Source organism: Scyliorhinus canicula, chromosome 7 (assembly GCF_902713615.1).
Source record: "Scyliorhinus canicula chromosome 7, sScyCan1.1, whole genome shotgun sequence".
NCBI classification, from domain to species: Eukaryota; Metazoa; Chordata; class Chondrichthyes; order Carcharhiniformes; family Scyliorhinidae; genus Scyliorhinus; species Scyliorhinus canicula.
Genome location: NC_052152.1, coordinates 35,194,610 through 35,214,699, shown reverse-complemented (window position 1 = coordinate 35,214,699; position 20,090 = coordinate 35,194,610). Strand labels below are relative to the sequence as shown.

The 20,090-nt window shown below is 44.9% G+C and overlaps 2 protein-coding genes across 7 annotated transcripts in view; one reads left to right on the top strand and one right to left on the bottom strand.

The window, feature by feature from the left end:
* filip1l (filamin A interacting protein 1-like) overlaps window positions 1-4,705 on the top strand; it is a 328,667-nt gene extending 323,962 nt beyond the window's left edge. For all 3 annotated transcript variants that reach the window (XM_038801749.1, XM_038801750.1, XM_038801751.1), the window contains one exon: window positions 4,328-4,705. In XM_038801749.1, coding sequence (XP_038657677.1) covers window positions 4,328-4,525 — 198 coding nt within the window. In that variant the 3' untranslated portion in view covers window positions 4,526-4,705. The remainder of the gene's footprint in view (window positions 1-4,327) is intronic.
* cmss1 (cms1 ribosomal small subunit homolog) overlaps window positions 1-20,090 on the bottom strand; it is a 443,802-nt gene that overhangs the window by 404,195 nt on the left and 19,517 nt on the right. Inside the window, exon 2 of one of the 4 annotated variants that reach the window (XM_038801755.1) lies at window positions 7,241-7,358. The exons of the other annotated variants lie outside the window; for them this stretch is intronic. The gene's annotated coding sequence lies outside the window, so the exon portion shown is untranslated. The remainder of the gene's footprint in view (window positions 1-7,240; window positions 7,359-20,090) is intronic. 4 annotated transcript variants of the gene reach the window in all.

Below are 20,090 nucleotides of genomic sequence, written 5' to 3'. Positions count from 1 at the left end.
TGTGGAGTTTGCACGTTCTCCCAGTGTCTGCATGGGTTTCACCCCCACAACCCAAAGATGTGCAGGATAAGCGGATTGGCCATGCTAAATTGCCCCTTAATTGGAAAAACTAATTGGGTGCTCTAAATTTATTTTTAAAAACTTTGTTTCACTCCACAGATGCTGCCAGACCTGCTGAGATTTTCCAGCACTTTGTTTTTAATTACAGATCTCCAGCATATTTTTGCTTTTATTATTATGGGTCACTGTTTCAGTCAGCAGTTTTGACATCATAACAAGAATGACATCATGACATCAGGGACAATTACCCAACAGTGTACTTCTCGGGCCAGATGTGAAACCAGTAAATCTGATAGCAGCTAGCAAAGTGCTGTGACAAGAACAATAAAGATTGGTTATTTATATTGATATATAAATACAGCCAATGGGAGCAAACCATGGGCACGATTCTCCGCTCCCACGCCGGGTGGGAGAATCGCGGGAGGGCCGCTCTGGCACCCACTGCGATTCTCCCACCCCCCCAAAATGGCGTGTCGCGTTTTGCGACACGCCGCTCGAAGAATCGCGGGCTGCCGTTTTTCACGGCGGCCCGCGATTCTCTGACCCGGATGGGCCAAGCGGCCTGCCGTTCCCGACCGGTTCATGCCGGCGGCAACCACACCTGGCCGCTGCCGGCGTGAACAGGGCGCCGACAGCTGTTTTGTGGCTTGTGGGGGGCGGAGAAGGGAATGAGCACCACGACCGTGCTCGGGAGGGGACTGGCCTGCGATCAGTGCCCACCGATCGTCGGGCTGGCGTCTCAATGGGACGCACTCCTTCCCCTCCGCCGCCCCGCAAGATCAAGCCGCCACGTCTTGCGGGGCAGCGGAGGGGAAGACGGCAACCGCGCATGCGCGGGTGGGAGCTGGCCAACCTGCGCATGCGCGGCTGAAGTCATTAGGCGCGTCGGCCGCGTCATTCTCGGCGCGCCGGGCCTTGACGCCAGCGACAAGGCCCGGCGGCCGAGATTCACGGCACGGCCCTCCTAGCCCCCCAGCAGGGGGAGAATAGGGGGCCAGGAGCGGCCTCCGACGCCGTCGTGAACCTCTCCGGGTTTCACGACAGCGTCGGGCCTGGCGGAGAATTTGGCCCATACATTTGCCAATCTTCTAGTAAAACTGGGTAACAAATTTCAGAAGAGGTAAGGGAAAGAAGCACTTTAGCCTCATCCATATTATTTCAATGCCTCAATTTGTTGAGTGTTTGTCTTACTTTTGGCAATTGGCGTATTTTGTTACTGGCTATAAATCACCAAATAAATCTTCCCTATGAGTAAAACTAGACCCAATTAAATGAGAATACCAATATGTAAACACTCCTGGGATTTTGCGGCATCCATCAAGCAATTTATCTTGCGAACATTGGATTTTCTGTTTCCACCTCACAAATGACAATGAGAGAAACAATTTATTCACTTCTTCCATCAGAGCATCCAGATAATTCTTAAATGATTGCAGAAATACTCTTTGTAGCAGAAGTCAATTACACTTCATATTTATGTGAAGTATTTATTGACATTGGTCCTAAACTTAGCATTTGTAGTTTGAGCTTGTACTCTCTTGTCCTACATTATTGGTTTCAAAGTTCCAAGTTTACTTTAAATTAAGTTTTTATCTTGAGGGAGCTAATGCACAGACCTATTACAAAATAAAACGTAAAAACAAAAATATTGTCATTAACTCTGAATCACGAGTTATCACCATTGTCACCAATTCCAAGTTTTGGCTGTTTGATGTCAATTAAATAGGATTGCCTTCCATGACATTATCACCAAAAACATTTTTTGTCATTTGGTTCATTAAGCATTTGGCACCAAACAGTAAAAGGGAAAAACAAATGCTTAATGCTGTTGCCTTTTGTGTTACACCGCCACCTCAAATTGCTTCCATTACCGTTCACAGACTTGTTCAGTTGTTTAAAGTACCCCTGAGGCAGGTGCTGCTCTGCTCATTAACACACCCCAGTAATTGAAGACTGTTTAAAAAGCTAGTGGTAGCCGCTGGGGCAAGTAAGTGGTTTCCTCTCCCATGGAACCTGTAGTACTCAGCACCCTTTTCTCACTAATTGACCCAGCTATTAAAAATTAGTTACAGCACAATCTGTGTTGACCAGTGGCACAGCCTTTTAATAGAGATGAAATGCATAATATTGCCAGAAAGTCCTGATTGATTATGTTTCTGTCAGTAAAATAAATAAAATCCTGTCAAATAATCTACGGAATGAAAAAAATTTGAACTGTTATCATTAAAAAGGGAGAAAGGACAGTAAGATTGGCAACTCAGCTTCTAAAAGTGAAAAACATCTCCCCAAATGTCTGCGTTACTTTCTTTTTTGCTCATACAAATTTACAAACACAGGAACTCAAGCATGTGTTACAATTACATGATACACACATAATAGCTTTAAGCAGAGTACAGGCTTGCTTAGTCTTCCGCAAAGTACATTTTTAAGACCTGGGCTCTTGGAGTTGACAACTAGCCCTGGAGTCCTGTAATACAACCTCTGGTAATTGTGAATATTTTGAATCTGAGTTACGTAAAAATCATGTAACTGGATCATAAGCAACACAATCTTCAATGGGGAGGAAGAGTAAAGAAAATTCAGAGACTCTGACATCATTGTGCAAAGTCTCAGTCTTTCTAGAATTACATGTAAGTATAGAGGAGCTGTTAAGAGTTGTGCCCTGGAGAAATAACCACAAAGTCAAATGACATCATAATTAGAAACCTAATAAATACTTTGTTTGATGTGTCACAGCTGGATCTATAAGTAAACTTCATGAGTTTAAGGCAGACAGCCGGATTTTTTTTTAAAAAGCTTTGAGCTTTTCCTCTATGAATTCCTTGTAAAAAAGAAAGTCAAATGGTCAACTGAAACACATACTAATTTGACAGCCGTAACACAAAGTGTAACAAATTAAAACTAAGCACATGCATTACTGACAGTCAACTGCTGGTCCCAGTTAATTTGTTAGGTTCCTTGCACAGATGCTATTAAAGTTTCAGAAGCACAAAGCAGCACAATGGACCTCATGTTGCTGAATCAATGAGTGTACCAAGACAAGTATTAACATTGTCGGTTGGCTCATTGGTCGAGGGGAATGATTCTCGCTTAGGGCGCTCTATAGGGCAGCACCGTAGCACAGTGGTTAGCACCGTTGCTTCACAGTGCCAGGGACCTGGGTTTGATCCCCGGCTTGGGTAGCTGTCTGTGCAGAGTCTGCACGTTCTCCCCGTGTTTGCAAGGGTTTCCTCCAGGTGCTCCAGTTTCCTTCCACAGTCCAAGGATGTGCAGGTTAGGTGGATTGGCCATGCTAAATTGCCCTTAATATCCAAAAAGGTTAGATGGGGTTATTGGTTAAGGGGATAGGGTGGAGGTGCAAGCTTAAGTTGGGTGTTCTTTCCAAGGGCTGCTGCAGACTTGATGGGGCAAATGGCCTCCTTCTGTACTGTAAATTCTATGATTCATGAACACAACATATAATTTCATTTGAACAAAATACGCTCCACTCTTGGTGACATTAAACTATCAACACACAGACATTCGTTTATTGGATCTCCTATAGCACTGGTAGACTACTCATCAAACCTTTGAATAGGTCAAATCTTTAATGTACTAACTGTACCTGCCCTTAAAGTTTTAATTTGGATTCTTGCAATTAATTATATGCCAATCAATGTCAATATGGCTTAATGCAGTGTATTGTACATTGCCCATTCTGCTAGAAAAATTAAAAATTCAAATAGTATTATACCAGTCTTGTGATACATTATCCAGCTGTCAAAACGGTTTTCCTTATATTCATGTTATACATCCTCAACTACATTTAAAACAATTATTTTTAATCCACACATAGGTAGGTACCAACTTAACCTAGCACCAACCATCTGCAGGTCAAAATATAGAGTTTCCCACATTTCAGGATAACAGTTATGAAAAATTGTGAAGAACACATAAGCGGTTTTGCAAGTAGAAAAGTTACAACCTGCCATCTATTTCCATAAAATGTCAAGAACTTTCAACGTGTTTCATATCCAGCTATAGTAAAGTGCAATCTGAAATATCTTAATCCAAATGATAGTGCAAATCAACAGTTTAGATTGCACATCACTGCAAAAAGCTTTATTTGAAATCCCTCCCATGTTCTCCCCTATGTCTCTGCTTCAGTTATTCAAAGAAAAGCAAGTACTCTATAGGAGTTACTTTCAAAGTTTTTGGAACTATGTTACACATAAATAATGCCACTAATTCTCAATTCAAATTTTTGTTCTGCCTATTGTTCCTTCAGGTTGCACAGGAGCATGCAGTCCAGCGTTCATTTCCGACTCGCATCCCTAAACCAAGATCCAGTACAATAAAGCTGTTTAGGACGCCTGAAAGACTCATCTCCAAATCTGAACTACAGTCAGAAACAAAACCTGTGAGAAAACAGGCAACAAGTATTACATCCAACTTCAATATGCAAGCTACTTTTGGCAAACTGTAAACTTTATTTGGCAAAAAGTGAACAGATAACACGGTGCTATAGGATGCATAATCTTTTGTATTCAATTGAACCTACAATGGATGCAAGTTTTTTGACAGTTTTCCACCAAGTGTGAAACCAACTGCAGCAGTCCGTCCTCACAAGGCTGAATTCACATCCGGGAACCAACCCCCTACCCTAAATGCCAACGCCCCCCCCCCCCCCCCCCCCCCCCCCCCCCCATGATTGCACCCCAATAACTCCTCCATCCTGCCATACTCTTCTATGTCTGGGTCTATCAGCGATCGTATGGCTTGGGTGGGTGTAGTACCGACAGCAGCCAAAATCTCTCCATTGGAGCTGCCGAACAATGAAGAGCTGGAAGATCCCAGGGAAGGCTTGCTGCTACCCATTTAATGCCCAATTGTCTCTTTTTGGGCAGGCCCACCAAATTAAGTGCCAATGTGAGTTTTCACAGGATTTTGCTGATCTCTAAACTGAAATAAATTCAAACAGCCACAATCATTGCAACCGTATAACAGAATTTCACTCAGAATTAACCTATAACAGAGAAAGTCCTTGCTTTAAAGTAGGAGGTTACCCAACATAAAATTCTCAAACTAGGAAACTCACAGACAAATCCATTTAAGCACAAAAACTATGGGAGTGTTTTTTTCTAAATAACGCAAGATAAAAATGCACCAGGCAGCATAAATTGAAGACAATTGTTACACATTACTGACATAGTAAACTCATTTTGGGAGGTTCCAAAATGACGCCAAAGTGTGGGTGACAAAACATTTGACTTAATGGGTCTGTTTGCACAAGTATAATATACTTAAAATTAAAAATAAAGTTTTCAAAAGTTGCACTACATTCACTCCATATTTTAATGTTTGTTGTATAGCCATTGTATAGTGGAATTTGATTTTGCACATACGTGTATAGAATATATATAAACAAGCAGTGCTTCTGACTCCTTTCAGTTTCTTCCTTTTTCCTACAAAAACAGGCTGAATCTAACTCCTCGTTTCTTTGCAACATCATAACTCTTAAAAAAACACAATTTGTCTTCAATGTTTTTCTCCTTGACGATCCTTTCCAGGAAAAAGCGATTCATACTAGGCTGGTGGCAGCTCACCAATTTCTCACCCAAATCATTTTTTCATTTTCATTTTTTTTTTCATTTTATACATCACTTCAACCTCAAAAAATCATGCAAAAATGCTGAGCCACTGACAAAACATTTGCTTCTATTTAGCCTCCCTCTGCCTCACCCCATCCATGGCTGATAGGCTGGATGGTCTGGACGGTAATCCATACAATTGCTAAAGTGCAGAAGGAGGCCATTCGGCCCATGAAATCTGTTCTGATCCTCAAAGAACACCCTACCATGTCCAATCACCCACCCTATCCCCATAACCCCACCTAACCATTGGACACTAAGGGACAATTTAGCAAGGCCAATCCACCTAACCTGCACATCTTTGGACTGTGGGAGGAAACCGAAGGACCCAGAGGAAATCTACCGGACACAGGGAGAACATGCAAACTCCACACAGATAAATCACCCAAGGTCAGAATCAAATCCAGTTCCCTGGCGCTGTGAGGCAACAGTGCTAACCACTGTGCCACCATGGCACCGCAATGTAATAAAACATCTCAAGTGACTTCGCAGGAGCATTATAACGCAAAACTGACACTGAGCCATGGAATGAGATATTAGGGCATAATGGCCAATAGCTTGATCAAAGAGGTAGGTTTTAAGGAATGCCTTACAAGGGAGAAAGAGAGGTAGAGATGTTCGGAGGTCGAAGGAAGGAATTGCAGTCCCTCAGACCGAGGCAGATAAATGCATAGTCATTAAAATTAGGGTTGCACAAGAACTCAGGACTGGAGGAGTGTAGATATCTCAATTTGTTGCGTGGCAAGGAGGTGAGAGAGATAGGGAGGGGCAAGGCCATGGAGGGATTTAAAACAGCAAATGAGAATGTTACAATCCAGGCGCTGCTTGATTGGAAGCACATGTAGGTCAGCAAGCAAGGGCTGTTGGATGAGCACTTGGGGAGACCATGGCATAGTGGTAAACCAGAGACCTTGAGTAATACTCTGGGGACCCGGGTTCAAAGCCCGCCACTGCAGATGGTGAAATTTGAATTCAATAAAATACTGGATTTAAAAGTCTAATGATGTCCATGAAACTTTTGTCGATTGTTGTAAAAACCCATCTGGCTCACTAATGTCCGTTAGGAAAGGAAGTCTGTCATTTTTACCTGGCCTGGCCTACATGTGACTCAAGATCCGCAACAAGAACCCCCTCAAAAGGCAATTAGGGATGGGCAATAAATGCTGGCCCAGCATCACATCCCGTGAATGAACAAATAAAATTTTGTGCAAGTTAGAACACAGACAACAGAGTTTTAGATGATCTCAGTTGAATAGTCATATCTGGAGCTAACAAATGGATGGTTTAAGCAGAAAATAAGCTGGGGCAGGGGCAGAGTCAGGTTATGTTACAGATATGGAAATAGGCGTTCCTATTGATGGCATGGATAGGACAACAAGATTGCAAACACTGGTTCAACCGTGGACAGTTGCCATGGAGAGGGATGTAGCCATTATCTTGGAAATAGCAGTACATCAAATCCATTCTCTAACCAGATCCTAAAAGGTCTAGAAGTGAACAAATGATGTTACTTTGATATCTCCGTCCTCTACTATGGAAATATCACTTACCACACTGCCTGTTTCTCTACAATGGCAAACCTGCACTTATAAAGTTAACATGGAGATCCAGGTATGGGCCTTGATTCACATCAAGCAACACTTCAGATCATTGGTAATTAATAATTATCTAAAAAAAACACATGACAACATATCAATAAAGATTAAACTAAAAAATATGAATCACCGCTACACACAAATACTCAAGCTAATTTTTTCCACATTTAAGTTTTCGTATCGATGTTCTGAGGACTTGGCTGTAATACTTTCCCAATGTGGTACAACATCACCACCTTTTGGCAAATAAGTATTACTGCGCAAACATTTATCATGGTACATTTGGATCTCGTTTATTGTCATGTGTACCGAGGTACAGTGAAAAGTACTTTTTTGCAAGCAGCTCAATAGATCATTAAGTACATGAAAAGAAAATACATAATAAGGCAGCACAAGGTATACAATGTAACTACATAAACACCAGTATCGGGTGAAGCATACAAGGATGTAGAGTTAATCAAGTCAGTCCATAAGAGGGTCATTTAGGAGTCTGGTAACAGCAGAGAAGAAGGTTAGATGGGGTTATTCGGTTAAGGGGACAGGGTTGAAGTGAGGGCTTAAGTGGGTCGGTGCAGACTCGATGGGCCGAATGGCCTCCTTCTGCACTGTATGTTCTAAGCTGTTTTTGTGTCTGTTCATGCATGTTCTCAGCCTTTTTTATCTCCTGCCCAATGGGAGAAGTTGGAAGAGTGAGTAGGCCGGATGGAAGTGGTCTTTGATTATGCTGCCCATTTTCCCCAGGCAGTGGGAGGTGTAGATGGAGTCAATGGTTGGGAGGCAGGTTTGTGAGATGGATCCGGCTGTGTTCACGGCTCTCTGATGTTTCTTGCGGTCTTGGGCCGAGCAGTTGCCATGTGATGCAGCCAGATTGGATGCTTTCTATGGTCATGTTCAAAAACAATTTTTTTTCTTTTCTGTATATTTATTTCCCATGCAGAAATGATCTTGAGCATTCACACATATCTACCGTGAACACAATTATTACTGTACATTTTGATCAGAATGTGGCTTGGGCTATCAACTATTTTAGAAATATTATAAGTAGGTAAGGCAGCAAGAAGTGAAGCTAAAGAGAAGATTTAGTTATATATATAAAACAATTATGTCTCAGAAAAATAAAGAGCCGTGTCTCCTTCATTAAAACACAGTGAAATAGGCGGATCTCCTCCCACAAGTCTCGAAAGACCTGCTTGTTTGGTGAATTGGACATTCTGAATTCTCCCTCAGTGTACCGAAACAGATGTTTTAGTGTGGCGACTAGGGAATTTTCACAGCAGCTTCATTGCAGTGTTAATGTAAGCCTACTTGTGGCACTAATAAAGATTATTATTCTCCTCAGACTGACCCCTGGTTCTAGACACACCCACCATCGGGAACCTCCTTTCCTCATCTACCCTGTCCAACATGTTAACATTTTATTAGTTTCAATGAGATCTCCCTCTTATTCTTCTGAACTCCAGTGAATACAATCCTAACCGATTCTCTCCTCAGACGTCAGTCGTGCCATCCCAGGCATCAGTCTAGTAAACCTTCGCTGCACTCCCTCTAGAGCAAGAACATTCTTCCTCAGATAAGGAGACCAAAACTGCACATAATAGTCCAGGCGTGGCCTTACCAACATATTTTGCAACTTCTTTTTGCACCTGAAATAATGAAAACATGCATCTCTCATAATTACTGACAAGCATCCACAGGATATCAAAGCTGAGTCATGTTAAGCTTCCCAGAAACTGTCTCGAAGGTGATAATAGAAAAACTTACGGTAATCAGGAAGAGCCAGCATGCTTTTGTGAAAGGAAAATCATGTTTAACCAATTTATTGGTGTTCTTTGAAGGAGTGGCGTGCGCTGTGGGTATTGGGGAGCCTGTAGACATATAGGGCGAAATTCTCCCAAAACGGGAGAAATCGTAAAACTGCCGTAAAACCCGGGCGGGTTTTACGGCAGCGCGCCCCTTCCCGACGGGGGACCGATTCTGGTCCCCCGTCGGGGCTAGCAGCCCGACGTCGAGGCTCCGACAAGTCGGGCTTAACGAAAATCGTTAAGCCCGCTTGCCGGAGTTAGCGCCGGCTGACGCGTCATATGACGTCAGCCGCGCATGCGCAGGTGGGAAGACTCCACCCGCGCATGCGCGGGTGACGTCATCGCGTTTTTGCGCGAAACCCGCGCATGCACGGGCCGGGTTGACCCTCAGCCGCCCCGCATATTGATACTGCGGGGCGGCGGAAGGACAAATAGTGCGCGGGCAGCGGGCCCGCTGCCCGCGATCGGTGCCCACCGATCGCGGGCCCATGGCACCCTTGGCACGGCCGTGGTACTGCCGTGCCAATCGGTGCCATGGTTATTTTTTGCGAGTTTGTCACGACGTTTTTACGAACGGCAGGACCAGGTGTGTTTGCCGTTCGTAAAAAGGTCGTAAAGGGCTGGGACTTCGGCCCTTCTAACAGCTGAGAATCGCTGCCGGCCGTAAAAAAACGGCGGCAGCGATTCTTGTCTGGATTTCGGCGGGGGGGGGGGGGGGGGGGGGAGAATAGCGGGAGGGCGTCAAAAAAGTCGGGAAGGCCCTCCCCCTATTCTCCCACCCGTCGTGGGGGGGGGAGAATTTCGCCCATAATACTTGGATTTCCAGAAGGCATTTGACAAGGTATCACATGAAAGGTTATTGTGCACAGTAGGAGCATTGGGTACTGTAGGTAGTAACATATTAGCAAGGATAGATTGGCTGGTTGACAGAAAATAGAGAGTATGCATAAATGGATCTTTTTCTGGCTGGATGGATATGAATGGAGTCCCTCAGGGGTCTGTGTTACGGCCTTCGTTTTTTACAATTTATATAAATGATTTAGATGAAGGGGAGTGAAGGCATGGTAGCTACATTTGCAGATGACAAAAGATAGGTTGGAAAGAATGTTGTGAAGAAGGCACAAGGAGGTCGCAAACAGATGCTGATTGAGTTTGTGGGCAAAAATTTAAAAACGGAATACAATGTGGGAAAATGTGAAGTTCTTCACTTTGGCAGGAAGAATAAAAAGGCAGAGTATTACTTAAACGGAGAACGACTGCAAAATTCTGAGGTGCAGAGGGATCAGGGTGACCAAGTACATAAGGCAACAAGTTAGTACACAGGTCCAGCAAGTAATTAAGAAGGCTGATGAAATGCTATCCTTTATTACGAGAGGAATTGACTATTAAAGTAAGAATGTCATGCTTCAGTTACACAGGGTATTGGTGAGATCGCATCTTGAATAATGTGTGCATTTTATGTCACCTCATTTAATGAGGAATGGAAGTGCATTGAAGGCAGTTTACTAGACTGATCCCTGAAATGGGCAGGTTATGAGGAAAGGTTGGACAGACTGGACTTGGTTCCACAGGAGTTCCGAGGAGTTACTCGATTGAAGTATATAAACATCCTGAACTGCCTCGACAAAGCTGGACATGGAAAGGATGTTGCCTCTTGTAGTGAGTCCAGAACTAGAGGGCATTATTTTAAAATTAGGTGTCACCCCTTTAGGACTGAGCTGAGGAGAATTTATTTTCTCTTCGGGGGTTGAGAGACTTTGGAACTCTGCATCAGAAGGTGGGGGAGGCGGGGTTACTGAATAATTTTAATGCAGAGTTAGATTGGTTTCAGGGGTAGAAAGGAATGTGGAATTCAAAACACAAAAATATAAGCCAGGAACTCATTGAATTGCAGAGCTTTCTCAAGGGGTGAATTGCCCTACCTGTGCTCCTAATTCATATGTATCTGCACAATTTGCTTATTTTATGTTTCTTTTAATTCATTCATGGGATGTGGGCACCGCTGTCTAGGCAACAAATTATTACCTATCCCTAATTGTTCTTGGAAAGGTGGTGGTGAGCTGCTTTCCTGAACGATTGCAATCTATCTGGTGTAGATACACCCACAGCACTGTTATGGAGTGAGTTTCAGGATTTTGACAGTGAAGGAACAGCAATATATTTCAAAGTCAGGATGGCGGGTGACTTGAGGGGAACTTCCAGGTACATAGAACATAGAACAGTACATCACAGAACAGGCCCTTCGGCCCTCAATGTTGTGCCGAGCCATGATCACCCTCCTCAAACCCACATATCCACCCTATACCCGTAACCCAACAACACCCCCCTTAACCTTACTTTCATTAGGACACTATGGGCAATTTAGCATGGCCAATCACCTAACCCGCACATCTTTGGACTGTGGGAGGAAACCGGAGCACCCGGAGGAAACCCACGCACACAGGGGGAGGACGTGCAGACTCCACACAGACAGTGACCCAGCCGGGAATCGAACCTGGGACCCTGGAGCTGTGAAGCATTTATGCTAACCACCATGCTACCCTGCTGCCCCTAGTAGGTGGTGGCGCTCCCATGTCTGTACCATGTAAACAGCTAACATGCAATCAAACCAGACCGAATCGTGGAGGTAGCCTACTGCACATCTTACAAAGAAGTCCTGGTCTATGCTGGTTTAGCTGCTGTCAGCCAAGGGACAACTGAATGAAAGAGAGAATCAGCACAATGTACATCAGGTGAAGCCCCCGAGGGGGTAGACGATCAGTGGGTGGCCTGACTCCAGGGACTAAAACAGCCAATTCGCTGTCAGTTCATACTGTGCTGTTTTTTTTGTTTTTTTATAAATTTAGAGTATCCAATTTTTTTTTACAATTAAGGAGCAATTTAACATGGCCAATCCACCTGCCTCTACATATTTGGGTTGTGGGGGTGAAACCCATGCAGACACAGGGAGAACATGCAAACTCCACACCGACAGGGGCCAGGAGCGAACCCAGGTCCTCAGTGCCATAGGCAACAGCGCTAACCAGTACGCCACTATGTCGCCCTCATACTACACTAATGTTGTTAAATAGACAGGTGGCGAAACTATGAATGGAGCACAAATGGTTAAGATTATTTGCACTCCCAAGTTAGATCAACAGCAGTACACTTTCTTAATCAAAATCAATCAGCCTAAACTCAGAGACTCACTTTCTTTCTGCAGTCAGGAGGTTGGGACATCAAGCCCACTTCAGAGATTTTAGCACATAACTACAGTTGACTTTCCAACGCAGCGCTGTGAAAGTGCTGATCCTTCAGAGATACTGGGCTGGATTCTCCATCGGCAGGATCCTCCATTTCGCCGACAGCACACTCAAGCCTGCGGATTTCCCAACGGCGTGGGGGTCCCCACAATGGGAAACCCCATTGGCTTGCTGCCAGCACAGAATCCCGCTGCCGGTGGGGGCACGCCGCACCAAAAAACTGGTGTGGTAGGACAGAGAATCCCACCCACCATCTTTCAGATAAGTAAAACTGAAATCTCTCTCAAGTGGATGTAAAATACTATAGGCACTACTAAAAAAGGAGAGTTGTTTTTTTCTAAATTTAGAGTGCCCAATTCATTTTTTCCAATTAAGGGGCAAATTAGCGTGGCCAATCCACCTAACCTGCACACCTTTGGGTTGTGGGGGCAAAACCCACGCAAACACGGGGAGAATGTGCAAACTCCACATGGACAGTGACCCAGAGCCGGGTTCGAACCTGGGACCTTGGTGCCATGAGGCAGCAGTGCTAACCACTGTGCCACCGTGCTGCCCAAAGAAGAGGAGAGTTGCCTGGTATCTAGACCAATGTTTTTTCCTCAATCACATCAGTAAACCAGCTAATCAGGTCATTTCTCTTATTGCTGTTTGTAGGATCTTACTGTGTGCAAATTGGAGTTTATCAGATGGTTTTGATGTGTTCCCGTTCACTCAGTGAGTCCACTTTGCTGTGGCAACCAGCACTTTTACATGTATATTGTAGTTTTGAGCTACGGATAGTTTTGGTAGAGGCTCCAACTTTCTTTTCCTCTCATGGCCAACCAGGAATTTCTCCCACTCTTAACACACCAGTGTTTTTTTTAAGTATTCATTTTTATAGGATGTGAGCTTTGCTGGCAAGGCCAGCATTTGTTGCTAATTCCTAATTGCCCTTCAGAAGGTGGTGGTGAGTTGCCTTCTTGAACCGCTGCAGTGTATGTGGTGTAGGTACACTCACAGTGCTGTTAGAGAGGGTGTTCCAGGATTTTGACCCAGCGACAGAGAAGGAACAGCAATATATTTCCAAGTCAGGATGGTGAGTCGCTTGGACGTGAATTTCCAAATGGTGGCATTCCCATGTATCTGCTGCCCTTGTCCTGCTAGATGGTAGTGGTTGTGGGTTTGGAAGGTGCTGTCTAAGGAGCCTTGGTGAGTTCCTGCAGTGCATCTTGTAGATGGCACACACTATAGCTGCTGTGTGTCAGAGGAAAGGGTGGCAATCAAACTGACTGTTCTGGATGAGCTCCTTGAGTGTTATTGCAGGATGGAAGCTGTATTGGAAGGATTTTCAGGTTCCTAATCAACCTATTTGACTACATTATGAACACTCCTTGCTTGGCCATCAAACCTGGGGTGAGACTCTAACCCAGAGCTTCAAGCTCAGAGGCAGGGATGTGACCCACTGCACCATAAAATCTCCTAGTTAATCAAATACTATTTAGGAATTAATTTAGGGAATAATGTTACGAATGTATTTCAAATATATCAGTTGGCTATATTCTGAAGAAGAGTCTATATCCCAACCCTTGACATTGCTCATACTCTGACTGACATGCCTTTGCTGTACCATTCTCATGTCACGTCTAAACTGATCTTCCTCCAAGCTTTTTTATAGAATTTACAGTGCAGAAGGAGGCCATTCAGCCCATCGAGTCTGCACCGGCCCTTACAAAGAGCACCCTACTCAAACCCACTTCCCTACCCTATCCCCGTAACCCAGTAACCCCCCACTTAATCTTTTTGGACACTAAGGGCACTTTAGCATGGCCAATCCACCTAACCCGCACATCTTTGGACTGTGGGAGGAAACCGGAGCACCCGGAGAACACCCACGCAGACACAGGGAGGACGTGCAGACTCCGCTCAGACATTGACCCAAGCCGGGAATTGAACCTGAGACCCTGGAGCTGTGAAGCAACTGTGCTAACCACTATGCTACCATGCCACCCATTTCTGCTATGAAGCAGGATAGAATGGACCTAATCTTTTCTGGTGTGGGTGGCTAAGCTGCAACTAATATGTGCCAATGGCTGAGTGTTACATTTGTTGCTTGTGCTGAAACATCACACATGGCAAGAGATCATTTGCAAAGTGCTGTGAGTGTTTTTTAAAGTGCCCCAGCATTAGCGGGTGAAAGGAGCCTTGTGTGAGTCAGATGGATGCAAAGCCAAAACACAGGCTGCCCTTTCAAAAAGTGAGTAGTTTATGCATAATGTTAACTAATAAAAACAGAGTGGAGCAAAGGGAGAGACTGTGGAAAAAGTTGGCTCTGTGGTTAGGTAAGAAAGAGAAAATGAGACTTGCAGCCGGTTAGCCCTTCACAACAATGACGTTCTGAAGCACTTTGCAGCCAATTAACAAGTGTTTTACAGCCACTTAAGTACTTGTGCTGCTTACTGTCACCATTTCAATGTCGGTAAAATGGGAGCTGATTTCTGCAGAGCAAAGTCCCACAAATAGCAATGTGATAATAATCAGGTAAGTTGTTCAGCCATGTTGGTGACTGACACATATTGGCAGGACACCAGGGAGAACTGCCCTGCTCTCCTTCAAATGATGACAAGGGATCTTTTAACGTCACTTGTGAGGGGAGACAGGCACACAATCTTATGACTCAGAGGCAAGAGTGCTACCAGAGAGCCATGGCCAACAGAAGCTAGGATGAAATTAAAGAGGTGTATATTGACAGTATAATGACATTTATAGGAAATTTAAATTATTCAAAAATGGACAAGGAAAGTGAAATATCTATTGAAAAAAAGGGGCAAAATTCTCCGACCCCCCGCAGGGTCGGAGAATCGCCTGGAGCCGGCGAAAATCCTGCCCCCGCCGTGGCCAGAATTCTCCACCACCCGGGAATTGGCGGGAGCGGGAATAACGCCCCGCCGATCGGCGTGCCCTCCGCGGCGATTCTCCGGCCCGCGATGGGCCGAAGTCCCGCCGCTGAGAGGCCAATCCCGCCGCCGTGGTTTAAACCACCTCTGGTGGTGGCGGCGGGATCACCCCCCCCCCCCCCTCCAGGACCCCGGGGGGGGTGCCCCACAGGTGGCGAGCCCCGCGTTCAGGGCCCACCGATCGGCGGGCGGGCCAGTGCCATGGGGGCACTCTTTTTCTTCCACCGCCGCCACGGCCTCCACCATGGCGGAGGCAGAAGAGAACCCCCCTACCGTGGATGTGGCGATGGTGACGTCAGCAGCAGCTGACGCACCGGCGCATGCGCGAACCGGCGAAGGCCTTTCGGCCAGCCCCGACTCCGGCCGGCGGGCGTCAAAGGCCGTTGGCGCCAGTCGGCGTGGCGCCAACCACTCCGGCGCGGGCCTAGCCCCCAAAGTTGCGGAGAATTACGCACCTTTGGGGAGGCCCGGCGCCGGAGTGGTTGGCGCCACGCCGCTACGCCAGGACCCCCCGCCCCGCCAGGTAGAGGAGAATCCCAGGCAAGGTTCTTTGAAAGAGCAAATGGAGCCATTAACATCATCAACCAAAGAGATTGTTATGTCTCAAAAGTTGAGTTTAGAGGGAATCAAGAGATTAGGCTGTCATGAAAGTTATGAGTTTGGAGAGGGTAGCAGCTGCCAAGAGTGAAACTGCAGTGATAATGGGAGACTGCCTCAACCAGATTCAAAAGTTGGTGGCCTTCTAGCACATATTCTCAGTTACACCCATCTTTAACAGAAGACACTAGGACATGGCTTATGTTCTTATACATGGAAATTACATGTTATTTTATGTGGTTATTGCTGGAGTTTTCTGGACACATATCCAACTTTTCAGCAACATTTTTTTCAAGAAACTAGGAGTTTAAAGAGAATTTCCAACACTGTGCAAATCATAGATCTACCATGCACACAAGGTCAGAACATTCACCAGGGACTTTTAAGAACATAAGAGGTAGGAGCAGGAATAGACCATATGGCCTTTGAGCCCACTCTGCCATTCAATATGGTCGTGGCTGACCTTACAGTCAGAGAATAACTCAGCACAGAAAAGGCCCTTCGGCCCATCACGTCTGCGCTGGTCAAAAACAACTACCAAACTATGCTATTCCAAAACTTGGCCCATAGCCTTGTATTCCTTGGCATCGCAAATGCACATCTAAATACTTCTCAATGTTATGAAGGTCTCTCCTAATCCACCCTATCGGTCAGTGAGTTCCTGACTGCCACCACCCTCTGGGTGAAAAAGTTTTTCCTCACATCCCCTCTAAACCTCCTGCCCCTGGTCATTGATCCCTCCACCAAGGGGAAATGTTTATTTGTGTCTACTCTATCTATGCCCCTCATAATTTTATACATCTTAATCTCCTTGCTCCAAGGAAAACAATGCAAGTCTACCGAATCTCTCTTCATATCTAAAACTCTCCAGCCCAGGCTACATCTTGGTAAATCTCCTCTGCGCCCTTTCCAGTGCTATCACATCCCTCCTAGAATGTGGATTGCAGAACTGCACATAATATTCTAGCTGTGGCTTAACCAACGTTTTATACAGTTCCAGCACAACCTCCCTGCTCTTACACTCTATGCCTCGGTTAATAAAGCCAAGTATACCATATGCCTTCTTAGCCACTGTATCCACCTGACCTACTACATGCGCATCAAGGTCCCTCTGATCCTCAGTGTTTCCCAGGGTCCTGCCATTTAGCATATATTCCCTTGCCTTGTTTGTCCTGCCCAAGTGCATCACCACTCCCTTATCCGATTGAATTTCATTTGCCACTGATCAACCCATCTGACTATCCCATCTATATCCTCCTGTAATCGAAGGTTATCCTCCTCACTATTTACCACACCACCAATTTTCGTATCATCCGCAAATTTACTGATCAACCCTCCTACATTCATATCTAAATCACTTATATAAACCACACACAGCAAGGGCCCCAACACTGATCCCTGCAGGACCCTACCAAACCCATTGGACCTTCTGCCTCGACTCCATTTTGCTGCACGCTCCCATATCCCTTGATTCTCTGAGACATTAAATCCACTGGGGCCATTCTAGAATCTAGGGAATTTTTGAAAATCCTAAGCAGTGCATCCACTACCTCTACAGCTATCTCTGTGGAACCTGAGGATGGAAGCAACCAGGTCCGAGTGATCTGTGAGCTTTAGGTCCCTTGAATTTTCTCTAATACTTTTTCCTCTGGTGATATTAATTACTTTATGGCCTTCAATTTTATTAGCCTCTTGATCACCCTCTATTTCTGCAGTGTTATTTCTTTCACTGAACAGACAGACACAAAATATTTGTTCAACTTCTGTGTAATTCCCTCATTCCTATTATGTTTCCTGTCTCTAAGGGACCAAAGTTTATCTGTAAAAGCTCTTACAGTCCATTTTTATATTATTGGCTAGTTTACTCTCATATTCTGTTGTTTTCCTTCTTAAATCAATTTTTTGGTGGTTTTTAAAGCTCTCTGAATCCTCAGCCTTACAGCTCTCTTTCACAACATTATAAAGCCCTCCTTTTACTCCCAACACGTTCTCAACTTCCCTAGTAAGCCATGGAGGAATTGCTCTTGCTAAGCTTTTATTTCTCAATGTATTTTTGGTGAACATTTTGAACTGTTTCTTTAAATATTTCCCACTGATGATATACTGGTATAACATTTAGTCTATTTACCCGATAAACTTTAGGCAGGGCTCCCCTCTTACACATTTAGTTGTCTTTGTTTAAGTTTTAAGGACCTTGTTTTCAACTTCAGCATATTGCTCTAAATACAATTAATTCCATATAAAGTTTATGATTACATTTTCCCAGAGGCGCTTTTATTATGAGATTACTAACTAACTCTTGCTCATTAAATACAATACCAGATGTGAAATGATTTTGTTTCCGTTGATTCCACAATGCATTGTCCTTGGAAGGAGTCACAAAGCATTTGGCAACCTCATCTTCCACACCAGCTTTGTCAGTTTGATTTTTCCAATCTATTACATGATGATTAAAGACTCCACAATTATTACAGTCTTTGTTACAAACTCCAATTATTGCTTGCTTAATGTTCTAACAGTATAAACACTAGGCACTGTAGGCACTGGAAATGGCAGCAGCACACCCAGCCATGACTCTCTTCAGAGTCATACTTACTAATATCTTGGGGGCTTATGCCAAAATTGGAGGAGCTGTCTGACAGACCAGTAGAGCAATAGCCTAATATAGTCATACTCACAGAATCGTAACTAACAGACTATGTCCCAGACACCACCATCAACATCCCTGGATGTGTCCTGTCCCATTGGCAGGACAGGCCCATCAGAGGTGGCAGTGCTGTTGGGAGGGAGTTGCACTGGGAGCCCTCAACATTGATTCTGGACCTCATAAATTCTCACCACTGCTGACCGAGCCCTAAAATACATAGATCCTAGACAGGGTTTGTGGCAGGTAGTAAAAGAACCAACAAAGGGGGAAAACCCACGTGACCTTGCCCTCACCATTCTACCTGTCACAGATGCATCTGTCCATGTCAGTATTGTTTGGAGTGACCACCTTATTCAGTCCTTGAAGAGGCAAGGTCTTGGATCATAGAATACCTACAGTGCAGGAGGATGCTATTCGATCCATCAAGTCTGCACCGACCCTCCAAAACAGCACCCCACTGAGGCCCACGCCCCATCCCTATTACCTTACCTAACTATTGGACATTAAGGGGCAATTTAGCATGGCCAATCACCTAATCTGCACATCTTTTGACTGTGGGGGGAAATTGGCGCACCCGGAGGAAACCCACGCAGACATTGGGAGAATATGCAAACTCCACACAGACAGTCACCCAAGATCAGAATCGAACCCGGGACCCTGGCATGTGAGGCAGCAGTGCTAACCACTGTTTCGTTCCCACATTGAGGATACCCACGATCATGTTGTGTGGCACTACCACTGTGCTATAGCAGATAGATTTCAAACAGATTTAGCAACTCAAGACTGGGCATGCATTTTTTTAAAATGTTTTTATTCACCATATTTTCATCATTTTAGCCATACAAAGAAAGAAAACAACAACAAAACCCCAACAATATAAAACCTAAAACATAGACTCTTAGAGCAAAAATGGAAACAGCCCCCCCCCCCCCCCCCCCCCTTAGCATTCAACAACAGCCAACACCCGAAGTGGCTAATAAACAAACCCCAAGAATTGTAGACCCCTCCTTCGCTCCCCTCAGCTCAAACTTTACCTTCTCCAGGGTCAAACACTCCAGCGTGTCCCCCCCGCATACCGAGGTACAGGGTGGAGAAGCTGACCTCCACCCCAACAAGACCCACCTAAGGGCAATCAGCGAGGCGAAGGCAATAACATCTGCAACTGCACCGACCTGCAATTCCGGCCAGTCCGACAGCCTAAAAATGCCTTCGAGGGGACTAGGCTCCACATCCATATGCAAACCTCCCGAGATAGTGCTAAATGCCCCCTGCCAAAACCTTTCCAGCTTCGGGCAGGAGCAAAACATATGAACATAATAATTATAATCTTAATTATTGTCACAAGTAGGTTTACATTAACACTATAATGAAGATATTGTGAAAACCCTAGTCACCACACTCAGGCGCCTGTTCGATTACACGGAGGGAGTATTCAGAATGTCCAATTCACCTAACAAGCACATCTTTTGGGACTTGCGAGAGATACCGGAGCACTCGGAGGAAACCAACACTGACATGGGGAGAATGTGCAGACTCCACACAGTGAGCCAAGCGGGAATTGAACCTGGGATCCTGGAATCTGAA